This window comes from Cydia strobilella, chromosome 4, assembly GCF_947568885.1.
Source record: "Cydia strobilella chromosome 4, ilCydStro3.1, whole genome shotgun sequence".
NCBI lineage: Eukaryota > Metazoa > Arthropoda > Insecta > Lepidoptera > Tortricidae > Cydia > Cydia strobilella.
The window spans coordinates 9784039-9804175 of record NC_086044.1 but is presented as its reverse complement, the minus strand read 5'-3'; the positions used below and the strand labels follow the sequence as shown (position 1 = coordinate 9804175).

The window sequence follows — 20137 nt, the reverse complement described above, 5'->3', positions numbered from 1 at the left end:
ATGAATCAGGTGTGGAAACTATGGTTTTTTGTTCACACGAAAGTCAATTTTTTATTTTTACTGATGCTTTACGCACATTAATAAGATTCGAAATAAAATTTGTATAGGTACAGTCGGCATCTGTGATATCGGATCGACCAATATGCTTAAAAATATTTGGACAATAAACTTCTTAACACTAGGTGCATTTTTCTTGCTACATACATACCTACTACATACTTCTTAAAATTATATCTGTTTCATCTGATTGGAAAATAATCCTTAACAAATATTTTAGATAGGGTCAGATGGGGTAAAAATAAGACTCGGGTAATAATAACACAAAGCTTTTAACACTCGACAACTTATTATATCTCATTCATATTCTATTCCTTTAAAAAGAAGTCTGGTGTGTAGACTTCTTTTTAAATGGAATAGAAATGAAATATAAGTATGTAATAAGTTGTTGAGTGTTAAAAACTTTGTCTTATTTTTGCGTGTGTAATGATGAATATAATAAAAAAACTATTATTCATTTGTTATAACGCCATTTGATATATTATTATATGTTATAATGTAATTTTTATTATACGTTTTCTTTGTTATATTGTGATTTCATCTAAACTGTTATTGATAATGGGTTAGCTTAACTTTAAGCGTTAATTCTCACTACTTAGTGAAAATTTTTATTTTCGAAAACACAAATATAAAGACAATAGCTATTGATTTCAGGATTTTATAATGACAAACTAGAGCATCTTTGATATTACAAGGAAACATAATAATATAAAATAAAGTCCTCCGCCTTCGATTTCTCGTAACTGTTTTCTAACCATCCGCATCATGCTTTGGACAAGATTATAGTAAATTAGTTTTCATACCCTGTTTTCGACGATTAATTTTAATTATTTCGGATTGCTAGTTTCTTCTCCATAAAATGCCACCGTTCACAATGCTAACTGATTGAAATTGCCCAAAAATCTGCAACTGATGGAGCGTTAGAGACGATCTGAAAGTTGATTGTTTTTGTAAAAATGTATACAATGGCGTTTTTCACTAATTTTAGGCACTCGTGACAGAACTACTAAAATGCCAACCCTCTAATATCTCTAAGGCTCGATCAATCGAAGGTTTGTGGCCAATTTTATATACATTTGTTATGTATATTACGATGCGTGGGAAGAATATTCGAGGATAAAATAAATTTAAAAATGAAAATCCAAAATAAATTAAAGAGAGTCGACTTGAAACTTGACCAAAGTGTAATGCGAACATTCAGAAGCATGTAACAAAAAGGTAACTTAACTGTAACAAAAAATAAAAGGGAGCCTTTTAATATATTATAGCATTTGCTTTCAAAGTTAGATATTATCTAGTTGTTCATTATAAAATCCAGAAACCATTAGCTATTGTCTTTTTTTATGTTTTCGAAAATAACAATTATTATTACTTTAAGCCAACCCGTTATAATGCCTATGGTAATATTATAATGTTTAAATAGTATATGGACATGTGTTATAATGACATTTGTTATATTATATTTTTGTATAACGTAATACTTCATACAATTTTATTAAGTTTAGATACATACCTATATTGTATAACATTTTTTAACATATTTCATTTAATTATAACGTAAAGTTTTTCATACTTTTTTATAACCAGTACGCATGCCTACTTATTTTGCTAGCTATTTTATTCTAGGGAGGTCGCAGTTCTAATCTAACTTAACCTATTTTTTACGGTTTTCGATTCTGCGAGGGCCGAAGTTTAAACCTAACCTAAACCTCTATTTTATTCTACGGAGGGTCAAAAGTTCTAACCTAACCCATTTATGTCATGCAACTATTATGCCATACAAATAATTATGTGATGTCACTTGTTATAACAGATAATATGCTATAGAGTATGTAATCATTATGGCAATGTATATTAGACGAAGTGTAAATATACCTTATGACCATTATACCAATAATAACATTATGTATACCGTTAATTAGGTATTACGGTACTATGCCATTTATTACGTTATTTAAAATAACAATATATCGAACTATAATATATAACAAATGTAATGCACCTTTTATTTTTACCAGTGTCTTATATTTACCCCACCTGACCCTATTTATTTGTGAAGAATTAATATCTACCTACCTATAACATATTACAAATTTTGTATACGCAAGAAACATAGAATAACAGAACATAATTAAAATAATTGTTTGTTTGTGTATAAACCGCGTGAACTGAAAGAAAGTTGTGCTCTCTCGGATTACCGCATATTGTGTAACTTGAAGTCAACTGCAAAGGGGCTGGTACGCGTAATTATATTTCATACGTGATAGGAATCTTAATGATTTCTTCAAATCCTTACAGTGGGTTAATGTTTACGTCACGATGTTACGATACGCAAAGTAAGATAAAAATGCTTAATGCACGTTTATTAGTCTCTATTTATGTAATATAGTATGTTATAAACTTGGTTGGCTAAATCGACACTAACATAAATATGAAGTCAATATATATACAATAACATTTCATTTTCTACGTTACGTTTTATTTTTCAAAAGCTTTTCTATTAATACTTCGGGGGTCCGTCATTTTTATAGCCGTTTCTCATAATGATTTGATATCCACCTCCATAAAAGTACGTACTTATGTAACAAATATCTATATTAGGTTTAAGATTCTTTATTCTCACTAAGAATTTGACAATTCACTTACATGAGAACTTAAAACTACACAAATACATTTATTTTGCATGAAATTAGCGAAAGAACTAATAACATAGAGGGTATTTAAACATACAGTAAAATAAAATCGGCCGAGATACACTTAAACAAAACAAGGTGATTAGTGGTGCATATGGTTAACATTTCGTCTACTTGAGATGTACACAAAACGTTTTGTAGTTGACAGTAAGCTAAGGCCCAGTTTAACTTATTTCCGAGATTCGTAATAACTGTGCGTCAGCGGGGATCATCCCTGTACTGGTCAGTATAATGGGTAAGTAGACCGTAGGTGTCGCGAATGTCGGGACTGGTTTTTAGTTGCTATGAGCTTATTAAATATTCAACTATCGATCTAATTATCTAGTTATTTTAGGGTCTTTTTTGTAATGGTCATGTATTTTATTTATCGTATAAATGGTACAATGCAGTGCAGCAAGTACGCTAACTTACAGATACTGGAAGTGGCAATGTTTTTATGTTTTTATTACAATTATATTATAGTTTTATTACAGTTATTGTTTTTATTTTATTTATTAGGTGTTTAATTTTATAACTAAGCGTTCTTGGTAATGTGATATGTAGATTATATATACAATGATATATTATAAAGGTGCTATTTAGGTACATATAGACAATATTAAATTTTAAATGGTCTATTTTTATTTTTGTTAATTTTATTTTTAATTTATAAAAATTATATATGTATTCGATTTTTTATTTTATTTTCTACAGCTGCTGTTTATGATTGACATTTATTTTCCGAATATTTAGATTTATTGTATGGCAAATCATTGCTTACGTGTTTTTTCAATTGTTTTTTAAAGCTGTACATAGACTTGATTTCTTTTATATTATTTGGCAGTTTATTATACAGCTGAGCGCCCTCATATAGTATACATTTTTTTCCGAATTTTGTTCTGGTTTGCCGTAGAATTAGGTCATTGGCATTTCTGAGTTTTTTTTGTGTAGTATTCTTTTTCGAAAAACCTATTTGAGTGTGTATATTTTTATTGATTATTTTTCGTACTAATAAACAATAACAATAAACAACAAACATGCTAATAAACATGTATTGTATGTATATGTCTGTTTGATATTAAGTATCCGAGTTTCTTTGTATATTTTTGTTGTTGGTGTTAAATAGTCATAATGAAATAATGCTTTTATTAATTTGTTTTGGGCTACTTGTAGTAACTGTAGATTTGTTATGGCTTCCGAGCCCCAGACTTCAATCAAATAATCAATATGTGGCTTAATGAGGGAGTTGTAAATCATATAACGCGTTATTTTGGGCAGAAAACGTGCAATTCCCCGTGTGGCTGCTGTCAAGGAAACTATTCGGTTTCTTACTTTTAATATAATATACTTGATTGAAAACGAAAACAACAATTAACATAATTAAATATAACTAAACTATAAACCCCTACATCAAAAAAAAAACTAGTCTTAAAATAAATAACTAAAAACTATCCCTCTGCGGCATAGTGCCGTAGGTGCTGGCAGCATTTCCTCGTTGTATCGCACTACTAATTTTTGAGCGAGGAAGCTGCCAGCTCTACGATCGCCGGTGACATTTGCTAACCTTTTGGATATCTTAGATTGCACATGTAGGTACATAACTTAAGTTATTAGTTAGTAGTAGTAGTAGGTACAATTGTACCAGACAAGACATTGTGCGAATAGCATGACGAGCACAATATATAAATTTAGAGTCAATGATAGCTAATTGCTACTTATACATCGGTTTCAAGTAAATAGGAGCTGGCTTTCAGTTATTTAAAATATACGATTAGATAGGTATTTATAATTTTATTAACAACACATTGTCAGGTGACAACCAAAACTCACTAATTTAATTACCACCACAAAATCATAGCCATAGTGAACCATATTAATAATAAAATAAGGTCGATTTTTGTTTAATTATGTTTTAGTAATTAGTGAGTTTTGGTTGTCACCTGACGACATATATGCCATTTTCAACCAAGAGGGTACTTATTGTCGGTTGTCAATACGGCTCTATTACCATATAGCTTCAATTCGAAATCAACCTTATCGACGAGCGACAATGTGGTACCTTTTGGTTGAAAACGTCACATATGTCTGTGTTAACACATATATGTGCACTATTTATTTAACTCATCAATAAGTACATAATGTGCATGTATTGTGTTTTAAAACAATCAAGTTAAATTCAGTTTAGATGCAGAGAGGTTGCGTTTAGATGGATGCTTATGCATGCTGTTGAGGACTTACCCGTATTTAACGAAGTTGGTGATGTAGTGCATGCATAAACGTGAAACTCTCTGTTCCTGTTGAGTGTAGTTCTGTGCGTGATGAGCCACGGACAGTGGAACACCCAAGTAGTAAGGCAGTTCCTCGCCGTGCACTGAACCAGGACGCTACGAAATAATACATTACACATTTGATTTTGTTAGTTTATTACCTTTTATTTTGTTACACAAAATCTGATAATCGAATTTAAACTATCGTGAGACATATTAACTTAACTAACTTAGCGGTTTCACTCACGTATTCTACAACCACGTATCACGTATTCACGTATACAATCTGATACTTCAACATATAAAAAAGGTTATGTCCGTTATCAGTAATCAAGTCTTTATTTGCAAATATCGACATAAGCCATGCAAATACAGTAATAACATGTCACATTAACACTAATCATTTCACATAATTAACAATAAAATCATAAAAATAAATAAACAAACAAAAAGGAGTCCTAGAAATAACACATTACCAACAATTAAAAAATAAATAACATTGCTTAAATTAATTGTACAAATGTCAATATAGTTGTAATTTGGTCCAGAATTTAATACAGTGTTAAATTAAATCCTTATATTGATAAGGATTTAATTTAAAAAAACTTTTTAATTACGAGGGGAAGTTTGTACCTCCCTTAATATTTGTATATTCGCGGAATGAAGTAGAAGGAGGTAAAATGGTACAAAACCTCTTTGCTTATCTGGTATGAGAACTCTTTAGAAAAAAATATATAAATGTCAATTCAAAACCGTCATCTGTTTTAAAGATATCGCCCTTCAAACAAATTATTTCGGAATAAACGTGCGACTATGGAGCAAACTGAATATCGTGCCGTGATAAAATTTCTATTGAAGCAAGGAAAGCCTCAGCATTTGATTAATGAAATGAAATCAGCAGCAGGCAGTGCTTAAGAAATTGTCCATCAAGTCTGTATACAAGCCGTTATTCAAAGTAGCAGATCTTTTACGCAGTCCAAAAGATATATGTCATTCCGTACCAAAGTCCTTGCGTTAACAAAATAGAATATAGTTGCGGAAGTGTGCACATTGGTCAAACCAAATCGAGCGTGCGAGAGATGCTGAAAGAGCACATAGCGGCAGTTAAAAATCGACAAGTTCACAAATCCGCGATCGCCGAACATCTTACATCCGGCGCAAATCACTGGATTGAGCTTCATAAACCAAAAGTTGTCTCCACTGAACGCCATTATTATCCTCGAGTTGTGCAAGAAGCGATTGAAATCAAGAAGCACACCAGAAATTATAATATGAAAGATGGTTTTAACTTATCGGCAACTTGGGGACCAGTGATCCAGAAGTTAAAGCCAAGGGATCGATCATCGGATGTGTGCGTGGATGTTGTGAGTGTTCAATCAATCAATCAATCAATCAATTTTATTTTGCTATCAATATAACATCAAGCCATCATTTATAACATTCAAAATATTCACAATTATTTACATATGTACAAATTCAATTGAAATTTTACTAAAAAATAAATAATTTTATATTCCTAAATAATAATGTTGCGTGTCGGACTATTGACAATAATTAACATATATTATGTCTACCCCAAACTTTTTCATTCATACACTTTTCGTCGGGTAGTCACACAAATCTCTGTTTTGACATTTTGCTGGGACGTCAGTTAGCCGCGACCACGACTAGTGAAACCTTTATCGAAACGTCGGTAAATAAAGGTAATAAAATAAATTCGCGATAGACCCGATTGTAAATGTGATTTAATATGTGTTCAAAACGCGAAAGTTTTAAATGTCGTCTACGGGGACCAGTGCCCTGCTAAAACCATGATTTACAAATGGCATGACCTCTTCAAACATGGCAGAGAGTTAATTGAAGACGACGACGATTGAAGAAACATTTGGCTGCATTAGTTAGTGTATCAGATATAACAATATTGAAGATCCTACATGACCATCTTGGCATGACGAAAGTGAGTGCTACGTGGGTACCGAGAATGCTCAAACCGCAGCAGCAGATACTACGACAACGTGACAATCCTACCCACATATTGGAACGAATTGTGACTGAAGATGAGACTTGGGTTCATCATTTTGAACCTGAGTCGAAACAAGAGTATGCAGTAGCATAAGAAGAGTGCACCACCTCCGAAGAAGTATAGGTTATCAGAATCGGCCAGAAAGATGATGGCTACGATTTTTTGGGATTCAAAAGGAATTCTCATGATTGACTACAAGGACAAGGGTGTTACCATAACTGGGACATATTATGCAATGCTATTAGAAAGACTCCGTGAAGCCATTTAAAAAAAAGGCGGGGGAAACTGTCAAAGGGTGTGTTGCTGTTGCACGACAATACACCGGTTCACAAGAGCTATGTTGCGACTGCTGCTCTTAACAGGTGCGGCTTCGAATCGCTAATTCCCTACAGCCCGGATCTGGACCCCAGCGATTATTATTTGTTTCCAAATTTAAAAAAAGAACTACGAGGATTTTTTTTTTGTGAAAATGAAGAAGTGAAGTAGGCTCGGCTCATATTGAGGGCAAAGAAAAGATATTTTTTTGTTGGTCTACATAAATTAATTAGTCGATCTGAAAAATGCATTAAATTTGAGGGTAAATATATTGAAAAAGAAAAATACTTCTATTGTTTTATTTAATTTGCAAATACTTCATTCGTATAAGATATGAAATTAATTGAATTCAATAAAATAATTTATTCAAAAAATCTAGCATAATCTAGTAGTATAAAATAAAATATATACCTATCTATCTCTGTTGTCAGTACTTAAATAAAAAAGTCAATTAATTTCAAGAGTAAAGTATACCTGTGGATAATCCTTGTCGGGCGAGAGGTGGTGAAAGTGCGAAAAATAAGTGGTTCCACCGCGGAGAGCGTGCAGGTACCCTAACCTGATAAGTGGGGCCGCCGTTCGCCCGTCGCTAAGCACCTAATGGAAGCGCAAAATGGAATTACACAACTACCACATGTGTGTACCACAGACTACTACTTAACTGAAACGCAAAGTTAAATTAAAGTCAGTGATAAAATGTTTGCGTATCTTTAAGTACCTACGACGACCAAGCGGCGTAATTGTTGCAACAGAGCCGACGCTAATTTCTTACCCGAAGATGCAAGTCTTTTCTAATAAAGCCTTTCACCGGGCCCATCTCGTATTCAATGTACGCGAGCGTCATTAACTTCCTTTGTAGGACGCGGGAACGCTCGGTGAGTTGCGAAAACCACTTGAAGCTTAATTGAGATCGTCTGCGATACTGCCGGCTCGGGGCGCTCGAGAATAGTCGACTCAGCCTGTCAGTTATCAACTAGGAGCCCACTATCGATATCGTGATCACACAGAACCCATAAATACACGCAACATCGTTACCTTGCAGAAAATATAGCATCAATAATTAATAGCTATACTCTCTAATAGGTATTCTGGAGCAAACCAGAAGCGTATCCCCAAACAGAAGCGTAGTTTAGCAGTATCATCACGCGTTTTTTCTATTAGTTAGAAGTAATTGAAACTTTATCTATGGAAGAAGGTTTTAATCAGATACGAGTATTTATAAGTTGATTAAAAGTTTAACTAAGAAAAAAGTTCAACACTTACCTCAAGCGTAGCGTCGCGGACGCTGAGGGGGTTTTGCAAAGGTTTATCCCAATCCGTGTACTCATTCTTCAGGGTGGAATATATTTCGTTAAGGTGGTAGTAGTAGGCGTTCCTAACGAATGTGCGCAGAATGCGGTCCCGGCGGCTTTCGTTGAAACCGAACTCCAAGTCTTGAGCGTTGAATTCCAGGTAAGATTCTGCAAGGAATGGCATGTCACTTTGCATATTTATGATCCAGACCCACGGAATCTATTAGAAAAGTAGAACAGACTTTTAATAGATCTACCAAACTAAGAGAAATATAAAATATTACGAATACCTTAACAATGCTTTTAATAGAAAAATCGTTTGATTGTCCTAAGAGCTCAGAATACTCTGATGCATAGCCATAATGTTTGAATTTTCCTTGCGCTTTAAGAAAAAGTATATTATGTATTTATTTTTGATGTGCCGAAATGTATCCATAAATCGATGGAAAATGTGGATTTTCCAAACATTACCTAACAAAATATAAATAAAAAAGTGTGTGCGCGTAAAGATTACACGCACGATTGAAGAAAAACTTCTTCGACGTTTAAAATAAATAACATATTATAATTTAATTATATTACTTTACATAAATGATATCATGTTATATTCATATTATTCATTCAAAATAGGCATTTGAATGTCATAATAATTTTTATGTATGAAATTATAGGATTATGGTAACTGAAATGTGAAACATAATTTTTACTCTCTAAATTTTAGAATCTAACTGTTAGATCAAATATGAACTAACGGCTGAGATTCTTGAGAACGAAAATTTACATTAAAACCTCCAGTAAGAAACATCAGTAATTCATGATAATTAGTTAATTATTACTTATTATTGAAATGAGACAGTCCTTTGACAAACTATATATATTTTCGAATAGCGGAAACTATAGTTGGTCAAGCAAATCTTGTCAGTAAAAAAAGGCGCGAAATTCAAATTTTCTATAGAACGATAACCCTTCGCGCCTACATTTTTTAAATTTGCCGCCTTCTTCTACTGGCAAGATTTGCTTGACCAACTATTATCTACATAGACTATAGAATATTTACTAAGCGTTGCTATGTTGGCACTTTGATGTGTCCTATTGTGCGTGTGTCACTACTGAGCGTTAATTCCGTCAGAAAAAAATCTAAGTTACCCTCTAGTCGCGCCTAAAGAAGTTTTACTTCAAAACCCATGTAAAATTACCAGTAGTGGTGAGGCCGAACAATAGTTCCCTATGTGGAAAGTCAGCGAGCTCGTGGCCGGCGGCGGACGCCACCGCGGCGGCGCCGGCGCCGAGCCGTGTGCTGTCGGTGGGCGGAGGGGCCTGGGAATGGAATACAAATGCTTAAAGTTGGTCAAGCAAATCTTGTCAGTAGAAAAAGGCGCGAAATTTAAATTTTTATGGGACGATATCCCTTCGCGCCTACATTTTATAAATTTGCCGCCTTTTTGCCGCCCAGCTATATATTTTACTGACTCGCTTTTTATTTGTATCTTAATACTGTATTATCTAGCAAAATACAGAATGAAATTTTTATTGTATTTAGGTATTTAAAAATAAAACACTTAATATGAGTAAATTTTAAAACATGGATAGTTCAGAAACTTATTACAGGCTTTACGAAGCTACAAGATGGCGAATGAAGTTTAGTTGCATTGCAGCATATGTTAAGGTTCTGCGCACAAAACTTCACGAAAAGTGAAGTTGTAGAAGTCGGCTGTAATAATCCAGATTAGTTAAGAACTCAACTGTTTTGTAAGACATGTTAGTTTAATCTCTTTAGGCTTTTCGTCCAAAGTTATTTCAAACCGATCAGTGCTTGAGTAGGTACCTACTCAACTTAATTAGATTGCTTATTTATTTTGATTTCTTTTGTACAGGAGATTTGTCGACGATTCCTGGTATAGCTTAATAAAGTTTGGTTTGAATTAACTTTTTCCCGTAATTAGAACTAAAATCAGGTGTCAACAACACACTAGTGAAATCATGTGTAGAGAAGCATGAGAAATGCTGCCCGCCAGATTGCTCGAATCTAGGTGTCATTGCATTACACGTTAGTGAAGCAACGTTGCCACGTCGGAGATGTCCGATCAATTAATCTAATTGAACTGTGGCGTATCTAACTACATACTAGCCCATATATAACGCCGATTTGAATAAGAGCCGAATATAGACCTGTACTGTATAGCCTGTCCGTTTTCAGGACCGCCCTTATATATATAACCGCGGTTATATATATAACCGCCCTAGGCAAAATGGTTTTATAATCGAAACAAAGCCCTGACACGACAAGGTTAAATTTAGGTTACATGCTTTTGTGATTGAGTTGGAGCTGCAGTGCCTTTTGACCCAAAGGGCTTCAATCTCCGGAGGTTTATGTTCTGAAGTTATGAATATTCAGTTTAATTTTAAAGTAGACCCCAGATGCGCTGGGACGACGACATTAAGAAGACTGTGGGGAAACAGTGGCTCCAAGTCGCACAGAACCGCGACGAATGGCGCAAAATGAAGGAGGCCTACACCCAAAGGGTAGAAAAAGGCTAAAGAGAGAGAGAGAGAGAGAGAGGTTTAAATTTACAATTTAATTGTAGAAAGATTTAAATGGTAGAAAATATCAGAAACAAAACATTTAGAGGTAATTTAATGCATTAATTACGAGGGGCGTTCAATAAATTCTCGGTATGTGAATGAAAACAAACAAATACGATAAGTTTAATATTTTTATTTTTCAATATACTCCCCCCCTATGTTGATACACTTAAAAGATCGATCTATTATTTTTTTTAATCCCTCATAAAAATAATTTTTATCTTTGGTGTCAAAATGCTCCTCCACTGCCGCCTTCAACGCTTCATCGTCAGAAAATCGATTTCCACGCAGATCCTTTTTAAGATTGGGGAACAAAAAGAAGTCACTGGGGGCTAAGTCCGGACTATACGGTGGGTGAGTAATAGTTTCAAACCCAGATTCAAGAATAGCCGCCTTGGCAATATGAGCAGTATGCACAGGGGCGTTGTCATGCAGAAGCAGAACACCTTTGGTTAATTTTCCTCGCCTCTTGTCTTTGATTGCACCCCTTAATTGACGTAGAATATTAGCGTAGTACTGTCCTGTGATATTTACACTCTTTTGTTTGTAATCGATCAGTAATATTCCTTCACAATCCCAAAATATTGTGGCCATGACCTTGCCAGCTGAAGGGATGACCTTGAACTTCTTGGGATGAGCTGTACCCTTAACGTGCCACTGCATGGACTCCTGTTTACTTTCTGGGTCATAATAATGAACCCAGGTTTCATCTCCAGTAACTATCTTTTGCAGCACCTCATCAGGATTTTCACCGCACAGGTCAATAAAATCGGAACAACAAGCTACTCGCATATCTTTCTGAACCGGTGTCAGCATTCGCGGAACCCATCTCGCACTTACTTTTGACATATTAAGATGGTAATGGATAATATCATGTATGGTACCAACAGAAAGACCGGTTATTTGAGCTATTGATTTTACCTTCACTCGGCCGTCTTCCAATATAAGTTTTTCCACTTTGATAATATTTTCTTGTGAAGTAGCTACTACAGGCCGGCCTGGTCTAGGATCATCTTCAATACTCTCTCTCCCACGTTTAAATTCACTTGACCACTTTTGAATGGTAGATAAAGAAGGAGCAGACTCACGGTAAACACAATCCATTTCTTCTTTTATAGTTTTTTGATTTTTACCCTGATTGGTCAAGAATTTTATTACGGCTCGATGCTCTAATTTAATTAACATTGTTAAATCGCTCATGGTGCTCACGTTTGTTCGGCAATTGCAGAAAAACAAGAACATATCGGTTTGAATTTTACTTTTTTTTTAAAAGTCTATGAATGACTCTTAGTGGCCAGTAACAAAAGAAATACTCAAAAAGGTTGTAAGATATCAATATCGAGAATTTATTGAACGCCCCTCGTAATCATCGTTACCTAAGTAACCTAAGTATTTTATTTGAAGTAATTCTATAAAATCGATTATTATCAAATACTTAAATAATAACATACCTAACAACTTACTCATATCATGCAAGTAATATATTATTATAGATTCATTTTTAATCATCTAAGTAAAAATTATTAAAGAACACTTTAATGACTACCTAAACATTTTATATAGGTACTTACATGTGCATAGTTTAACTTATAGTCTTATCAAGTTATCAATTACTTTAGCTTTTAATTCACGCTTAATTTTTATTTTCTTTCTTTTAATTTATTTGTGCAAACAAACATAGTTTTGTATTTAATTATATACGTAAGCAGCAATTGAAATTATATTCAATTCTCTACTTACTAGCTTAAATGAATATGACTATTATTATATAATCAGCACATCATAAATTCCACTAGGTATATAATATAAAATTAATATGACAAAATAATTAAAATAAATTATACGTACATATATATATATATATATATTGAATTTATATATATATATATGTATATATATATATATAAATTCAAATGGAGTTAAAATTAAATATAATAAAATTCTTTTGAAACCTAAAATATTCGGTAACTATAATAAAATTAAATACAGGTTTTGGGGACTCAATTCTGGGTAAAGGCCTCCTCCATGCATGACCACGATTTCCTATTTTGCGCTAGTCTACTCCAGGTGCCGCCAGCCGGAGAACTCTTCGATGTTGTCTCTCCATGTCGGCGCGGGTGGCCTACGGGCTCCATCACGAACCACCAGTGCAGTACGCGCTCGCTCTAGCGGCCGTCGTGCGCGCGGGCGACGTGACCTGCCCAGCGCCATTTTAGCCTGCAGGCTTAGTCACCTACGTCTACTAGCTTGGTCTTATTTCTGTATTTCTAACCTGGTCTCGTATTTTTAGTCCTAACATACTCCGTTCTGCTGCCCGTTGAAATACATGTAATTTATGTACTATTTCTTTATTTAGAGTCCAGCTTTGACAGCCGTAGAGAAGTGTGGGAAAGACCACCGTGTCGTAGGTTAGATTTGAAAATATCTTTTAGCGACCAGTATCTTTTCCATGCCATTTTAATTCGACGCTCTACCACTCCCTTAGTTTGCGCTTTAAACGTTATTTTCCGTCCTAAATAAACATACTCTTCGACGTACTCTATCTTATTTCCCATAATGTTTGTGTCTATTTTCTTACTACTTATTTGTGATTATGCAGGTTTTATCCATATTCATATTTAAACCGCATTTTCGACTCTCTTTGTCTAGCTTATTACTTGACTGTGGTTATCGCTAATGAGTACCATTTTATCGTCGAATCGCGAGTGGTTGAGCAGTTCGCCATTGATATTTATGCCAATTTTTTCCCAATCTAAGTTGCGAAATATTTTAGGCCCGATTCGAACTTACGTCAAATATTAGGTCTAGAAACGATATGGATTAGATAAGATGTGTCAGTGTCAAAAGTAACGTTTCTTCAAACGAAAACGTCACATTTGAGATTGACATATAGTTTGGAGGAGAGCAGTAAATAGGTTTGGGGATATCGGGTCACCTTGTCGAACTCCACGTTGTATTTTGAAAGACCTTACTGAGATGGTTGACATGGATTTATCTGTCCATTTATTATACTCGAAATGGTTTCCAATAACGTATTGTCATAAATTTTAGAAAGCGTGACAAGGGTTAGGGTGTTGGTAAATTTTAGTCAGAATTGTTCGAAAATTAGACAAAAACCCAATCTATAGCCATTAAGTTAAACAAAAACAATTCACGATTTATTGACACTAAAATAACTACGCCCAAAGAATTAAGAGGAAAGAAACAATGGGTGCAACACGACGCTAAGGCAATTAGGCAAAGACGGGAAGACATAAATTTAGTTGTACAATTGATTCTTTGGAATAGCCAGTCAATGCGAATTGATAACAGATGTTGACGGAAGCGAAATTGTGAAAAAAAACTGTGGCGGAAAAAAAAGGTACATTTACTGAGAATTGGGGAGGGCGGGATCTAAGATGATCGAATGGTCATCCTCCAATCACGAGCATGTGAACGCATGGGCCGAAAAATGAAGCCCGGACAGATTTATTTGGGGATACCATCTCTCTTTCCAGGGGGAGGAGTCTCTTGAAACGGGAGGCAAAGCAGGGAACGGGATTTGGAAGTCAGTCTGAATTTGGGCGCGAGTCGAGCAAGTCCGGCGAAAGGTTCGAGTCACGTTCAGAGAGAGAGCCTGAGTGATTGGTGGGCTAAGTTTACATCGCGGGAGAGTGGAGTGCCATTACTAGTGTAAATAAATAGAAGTGTTTGTGATCCACTGAGGTGGGAGTTTATGCGACTCGAGAGGCTTCGAGGAGCTAATTCTAAGAGAATAAGTGGGGCTACGGGAGTCCGGGTAAAGTATTTCTAACTTTATGCATAGTAAGTCACAGGTTGTTTCACAGCTTTGGTAATAGAATCGAGAGCTAAAGCTTCACAATTTGCTGCGGATTGGGTAAAATGGATACCTATCTGATAGCTTACAACATTTATCCCACGGGGCAGAAACAAGGGATCCGGCAGTGGAACCAAATAGAAATTGGAGTCGCTGTCGTGGGGGTGATCATACTTACCATTTTACTAGCGGCATTATGTCGGGAGATCTGGAATAAGGGAGTCTGCTGTCGTCGCGGGGGAGTCGTTAGAGGTCCCAGGGCCGGGGGGGATTCTTCGCGGGTAGATATTGAGATGGGCGAGATTTAAATGTAATGGGACCACTTTGAGGTCTGACTGTGAAACTACCTAGACGCGCTGTAGATAAGATGCTTTTCTAGAATAATGTATGATAAGTCAGTGTGTCTCAACCTCGGTGATACCAATGATTAAATAAATATTCTTTTGAGTAGAAAATTGCAAGCATGCACTAGTATAACGATGATGTACATATATACACGTATATACATATATTATATTGATTGATGCCGAAGGGGTTTTTCATTTGGACATTTCGTTTTCCCCTTGACTAGAATGGCGCTAGGAATGGAATGTCCGGCCTACGGATGAATGCCACTGCATTCATTCGCGGTCTAAATAATCAACCAGTTTCGTTTGTGTTAGTCTAGATTACCCAAGTGTCTGGGTAGATAAAAGTTTAAAAATTTTGGAAATAAAATAATTAAACTGATACTACCTTCTTTTATTACTAAGATTAAGACCCGTCCCCGGGTATTTAATAATGGAGATTCGCTAGACTCAGACTTCGTTTAAGTATAATTATAGCCAGTCCACAGATACTATCCTGAACTCATGAGATGAGCCTGATCGAATCTCCAGTACTAAAAATCCCGCTCTCATACAACTCTGTCACGATACTTACTTCACTTGGTCACTACTAGATACACTACTCCTTACTACCTAAATTTAGATGAGTAAAGGGGACTAAACTAAAGCCAAACAACTGAATCGTCATGGAAGGGAATTAGAGCCCTCTCCGACTTAGGTCTGAGGATGCAGTGAGCCAGAGGCGACACAGCCGATGGTAGTTGACCTACTTAACGCTACATAACAATTGAGTTAGGCCCAAGATACTCTATTAAGTTTCAAGCCGTATGAGTACTGGCACTAGGCTACAGCAGTACTATTCGTCATGCTGATTAAATCAACGAGTGCAGAGGCGAGATCCAGAGTGGGAGTTGAGCAGCCGGGAGCTTGAGTAGGTATTCACTGGGCAGATAGGTAACAGATACTAAGTACTTAAGAGAAACTTGGGTGGTGACGCAGAGTACGGGATATTGAGGCAATTATTTAAATTTGAATTAAATTTGACCGCTAAAAGGCGAAACTGAAGTACTTAGTCCGAGCGGCGTGGCGGCGGCGATAACTTGGTACCCAAAACACGTCATGTCTTACAATTGACCTCCGACCTTGGTTTGGCCAAACCAAAACTCTTTATCTGAATACATATATATATATAAATATAGAACCATGGTTACTGGGGGAGGGTCTAGAACCCAATTTATTAAGTACCGGTCCTTTGGACAATGGGAATACGTAACGCTTCGCAGCGATAAGGAGGTCAATTGCCCCCAATAACAATGTTTAAGGGCCGTGGATCGGCGTAGGGCGTCCCTGTACCAGAACGATATCGGTCGTACACGATGGGCTAAGAGCCTCATACATGTATCAACTCAATCACATATTCTAACCTGATCGGTCGCGCTAGAAAATAAATCGGTCCTTATTTATACCAGGATAGTTAACTATTTAGAACTATATCGCATTGAACTAAATTCGTTACGTCAAAATCTCGGAGAAATCAGGTAGAGTGAGTGATGAGTCTGCATTGTCCGCCGAACAAAGTACTCACTCCAGTTAATATATTGACCTTAGTAACGACTGACCCGGAGACCGAAATGTCCCCTAACTGCAGTGTTGGTTTTGTTTCCTATTAAGACAAGAAAGGAAGGTAATTTTCTCTAAGGCACTCGATCACAAATCAATTAAGCTAGACGATCCTCATTGTACCATCACAGAAAATGGTGCGTGTGACCAAGGATCTAAGTACGTATTCGAAATAACGATACGACTAGATCTATTTTAATAGCATAAAAATAGAACACAACGTAGGAATCGTGACCGGGTCTATGAGAGAGAGATTTTGAGTTTAATACGAGGTGGGATAAGAGACACACTGTGCTTGTTATCATGTATATATATTGTGCATTTACATTTACCTTATGTATAAGGATGCAAAAATAAACTGTATGTCTCAAATATGTAACATTTACAGGGTTCCACGGAGGAGATTGCGGCGTTTGAGACATTACTTCTTGCTTATATCTTAGACTAAGTTCCTTGGGCCTTGAGATTTCATATGCTTGTAGCACATTTTGAGCTTCGTTAACATCCGTTATAAACATTTCGCTACTGTCTAAATTTTATCTATTATATGACAAAGGTTGTACAAAATATAAACTAACTTAACCTTGGTGGGTTCGAACGGTCAATAGTACCGATTTACAGATTACAATTGTACAGATTTAGTACAGATTGCGTTAATACAGATTTGTAAGAGATGTCGTCGCGTAGAGGGAGACGCAATGCGAGACAGGTAGGACTAGGCCGGACCAATACTAGCGAGGTAGAGGTGAACGAGAGAACAGAAGCCGGGGGAAATGCGACGTTAGAGTTGATTTTGAATAAAATTAACGAATTCGAAGAGAAACTAAGACAGCTGAGTTCGAATGCGGGCGGGGTACGAAGGGAAAGTGCGAGCGGTTCTATAAGTGAGGTGACAGGGGTAGCTAGTGCAGGAAGTGATGGAATCGACAAGCAGGGGCCGGGTAGTATTGCATCCGCGAGTACCGTAACAACAGCTTCAGAGGCTCGGAATTTATATGTGGTACAACCCTCTGTTAGCAAGCCGAGTTTCGACGGTAAACCATTCACTAATCCTATTGCATTTTTAAAGCGGTTAAAGAAGTATATAAGGGCAGTAAATGGATCAGATCGCGAGATTGATATAGCGCTAGGTTGCATTACTGGGCACGCCCGTAAGGTTATGGATTTATATTCGAAGGGGTGGGTTACATTCGCCGACTTCGAGGCTGATTTTAGACGAAACTATTGGACTGAACAGATTCAGGAGTCCGTGAGGTATAGGCTGATTAATGCAGTATATACGAGCGATTCAGGAATGACGATGTCTGAGCATTTTGCCGAGCATGCCGAATCAATGCAGTCGCTGACTATTGCATTTAGCGAGCGAGACTTAGTAAATTCCATTATGCGACACTACGCGATAGATATACAGAGGTTGTGGTTTACTAGGACTGAGGGAGTTAACATCATGAGCGGGGCGAACTTTCTGAGAAGCTTGGAGCAAAATATAGTTGAGAAGTCAAGGGGGGTCGCGAGAGGGGTAGTCGGTAGTAGCTCTAGAGGAGGACGGTACAACATGTCTCCACTTGCACGTCCTACCGTGGCGACAATTTCAGCTAATAGGTGGAGGAGCAGGGGAAGCTCGATGAGAGGACGGGGTTATCACCAGGGTCGATTTGGGTACAGGACAAACTTTAACAGACCTGCATTATCTGGGGTTGAGCGAGAAGGGGTCAGCACTAGACCGGCTATTGCCTTTGTGAAAGAGGGAGAAAGCTCTACTCAAATGAAACATGTGGGGGAGGGACAGTCAAAAAACTAGACTTCCCCACACAATCGAGGTCCGATAGTTTAATGTTGTGTAGTACGGGGGATAGAGGGACTTCGGAGCGAGTAAGGACAGATGTGGCTTATAAAATTTTAACTAACAATGGATGGAAGCCAGGACAGAGTCTGGGAGTAGGCGAAGGGGGTCTAAAACGATTGTTGAAAGGCGGTGCAAGCGTTGACAATTATAGTAGTCAGTCAGTAATTAGGGCCATAGGCGTCTTATTGGAGGACCAGTTTAGCAACGTGGCAGAATGTAATGAAATGGACTTTGCTTGTGGGTTTTGCACAAAGGGAGGAGTGAGAATGTACACGATGCTCCATGAAACCGATGAATTGGACAACTTAGGGTTTGACTATTCTTTACCTAGGTTACCGGAAATATGTGTGTGTTTGTACGGGAGGGATATAAATGCGCTTATTGATTCGGGGAGTCAGGTTAGCGGAATGACTAGAGAGTTGCACGATTCTATTCAAAGGGAGAATGGGAATTTACCTGCGATCGCTATTCCAGCAATACAAGTGCACGGGGCATTTGGATCGCGAAGCGAGAGCACGAACCGTCTAGTACTAATAGAGTTTCAGTTGGGAAGTACTTTAGTAGAAGCACCCGTACTAATTATGCGACGGTTACCTAGATCATTGATCCTGGGGTACGATTGGTTACAAAGAGTAAAGGGGGTAGTGAACTGCGGTAGCGAGCGGACATTGACTATCGAGCATTTGGGAGTCAAGTCTTGTGTCAGATTGAATACAGATTGCAAGGTTGAAAGGTTAGGGGGAGAGGCGAACGCGGCTACTATTAATTCGGTACTCAGCCGAGATATTAGGCCGATAGGGCGTAGTGGATTGGATAATGATTCTGACAGTGAAAAAAATAAAGGGTACTACCTGGGCGATTCAGCCTTAAGTAATGAACAAAGGGAACTTTTAATGCCGGTACTAGACAAGCATTGTAAAGTATTTACGGACAATTTAGGGCTGACTAACAAATACGAACACGTCATTGAGTTGGTGGACGACACCCCTTTTGTGAAATATAGTTACCCGGTACCATTGGCGTATAGGGAACAGGTAAAAGAGGAGTTAGACGAATTAGAAAGGCTAGGTGTAATCAGGCAGGAGGCAACCCCGTATTGTAGCCCACTCACGTTCACTAAGAAACGAGATGGGTCAATAAGACTTTTGTTAGACGCGCGCGAACTCAACAAGAAAATGATAGGTGACGCGGGGTCACCGCCACTCACTTCAGAGATTTTGCAATCCTTTCATGGAGTAAATTATATCAGTTTGATTGACTTAAATAACGCTTATTTTCAAATACCCTTACATCAGGATTCGAGAAAATATACGGGATTC

General features: G+C 36.8%; 1 protein-coding gene across 1 annotated transcript in view; it reads right to left on the bottom strand.

The window, feature by feature from the left end:
* Positions 1 to 20137, bottom strand: part of LOC134741026 (neuroligin-1-like) — a 115078-nt gene that overhangs the window by 7287 nt on the left and 87654 nt on the right. The window contains exons 9-12 of the mRNA XM_063673755.1: positions 9823 to 9943; positions 8598 to 8794; positions 7809 to 7931; positions 4968 to 5113 (exon numbers count right to left, since the gene is read on the bottom strand). Coding sequence (XP_063529825.1) covers positions 4968 to 5113; positions 7809 to 7931; positions 8598 to 8794; positions 9823 to 9943 — 587 coding nt within the window. The remainder of the gene's footprint in view (positions 1 to 4967; positions 5114 to 7808; positions 7932 to 8597; positions 8795 to 9822; positions 9944 to 20137) is intronic.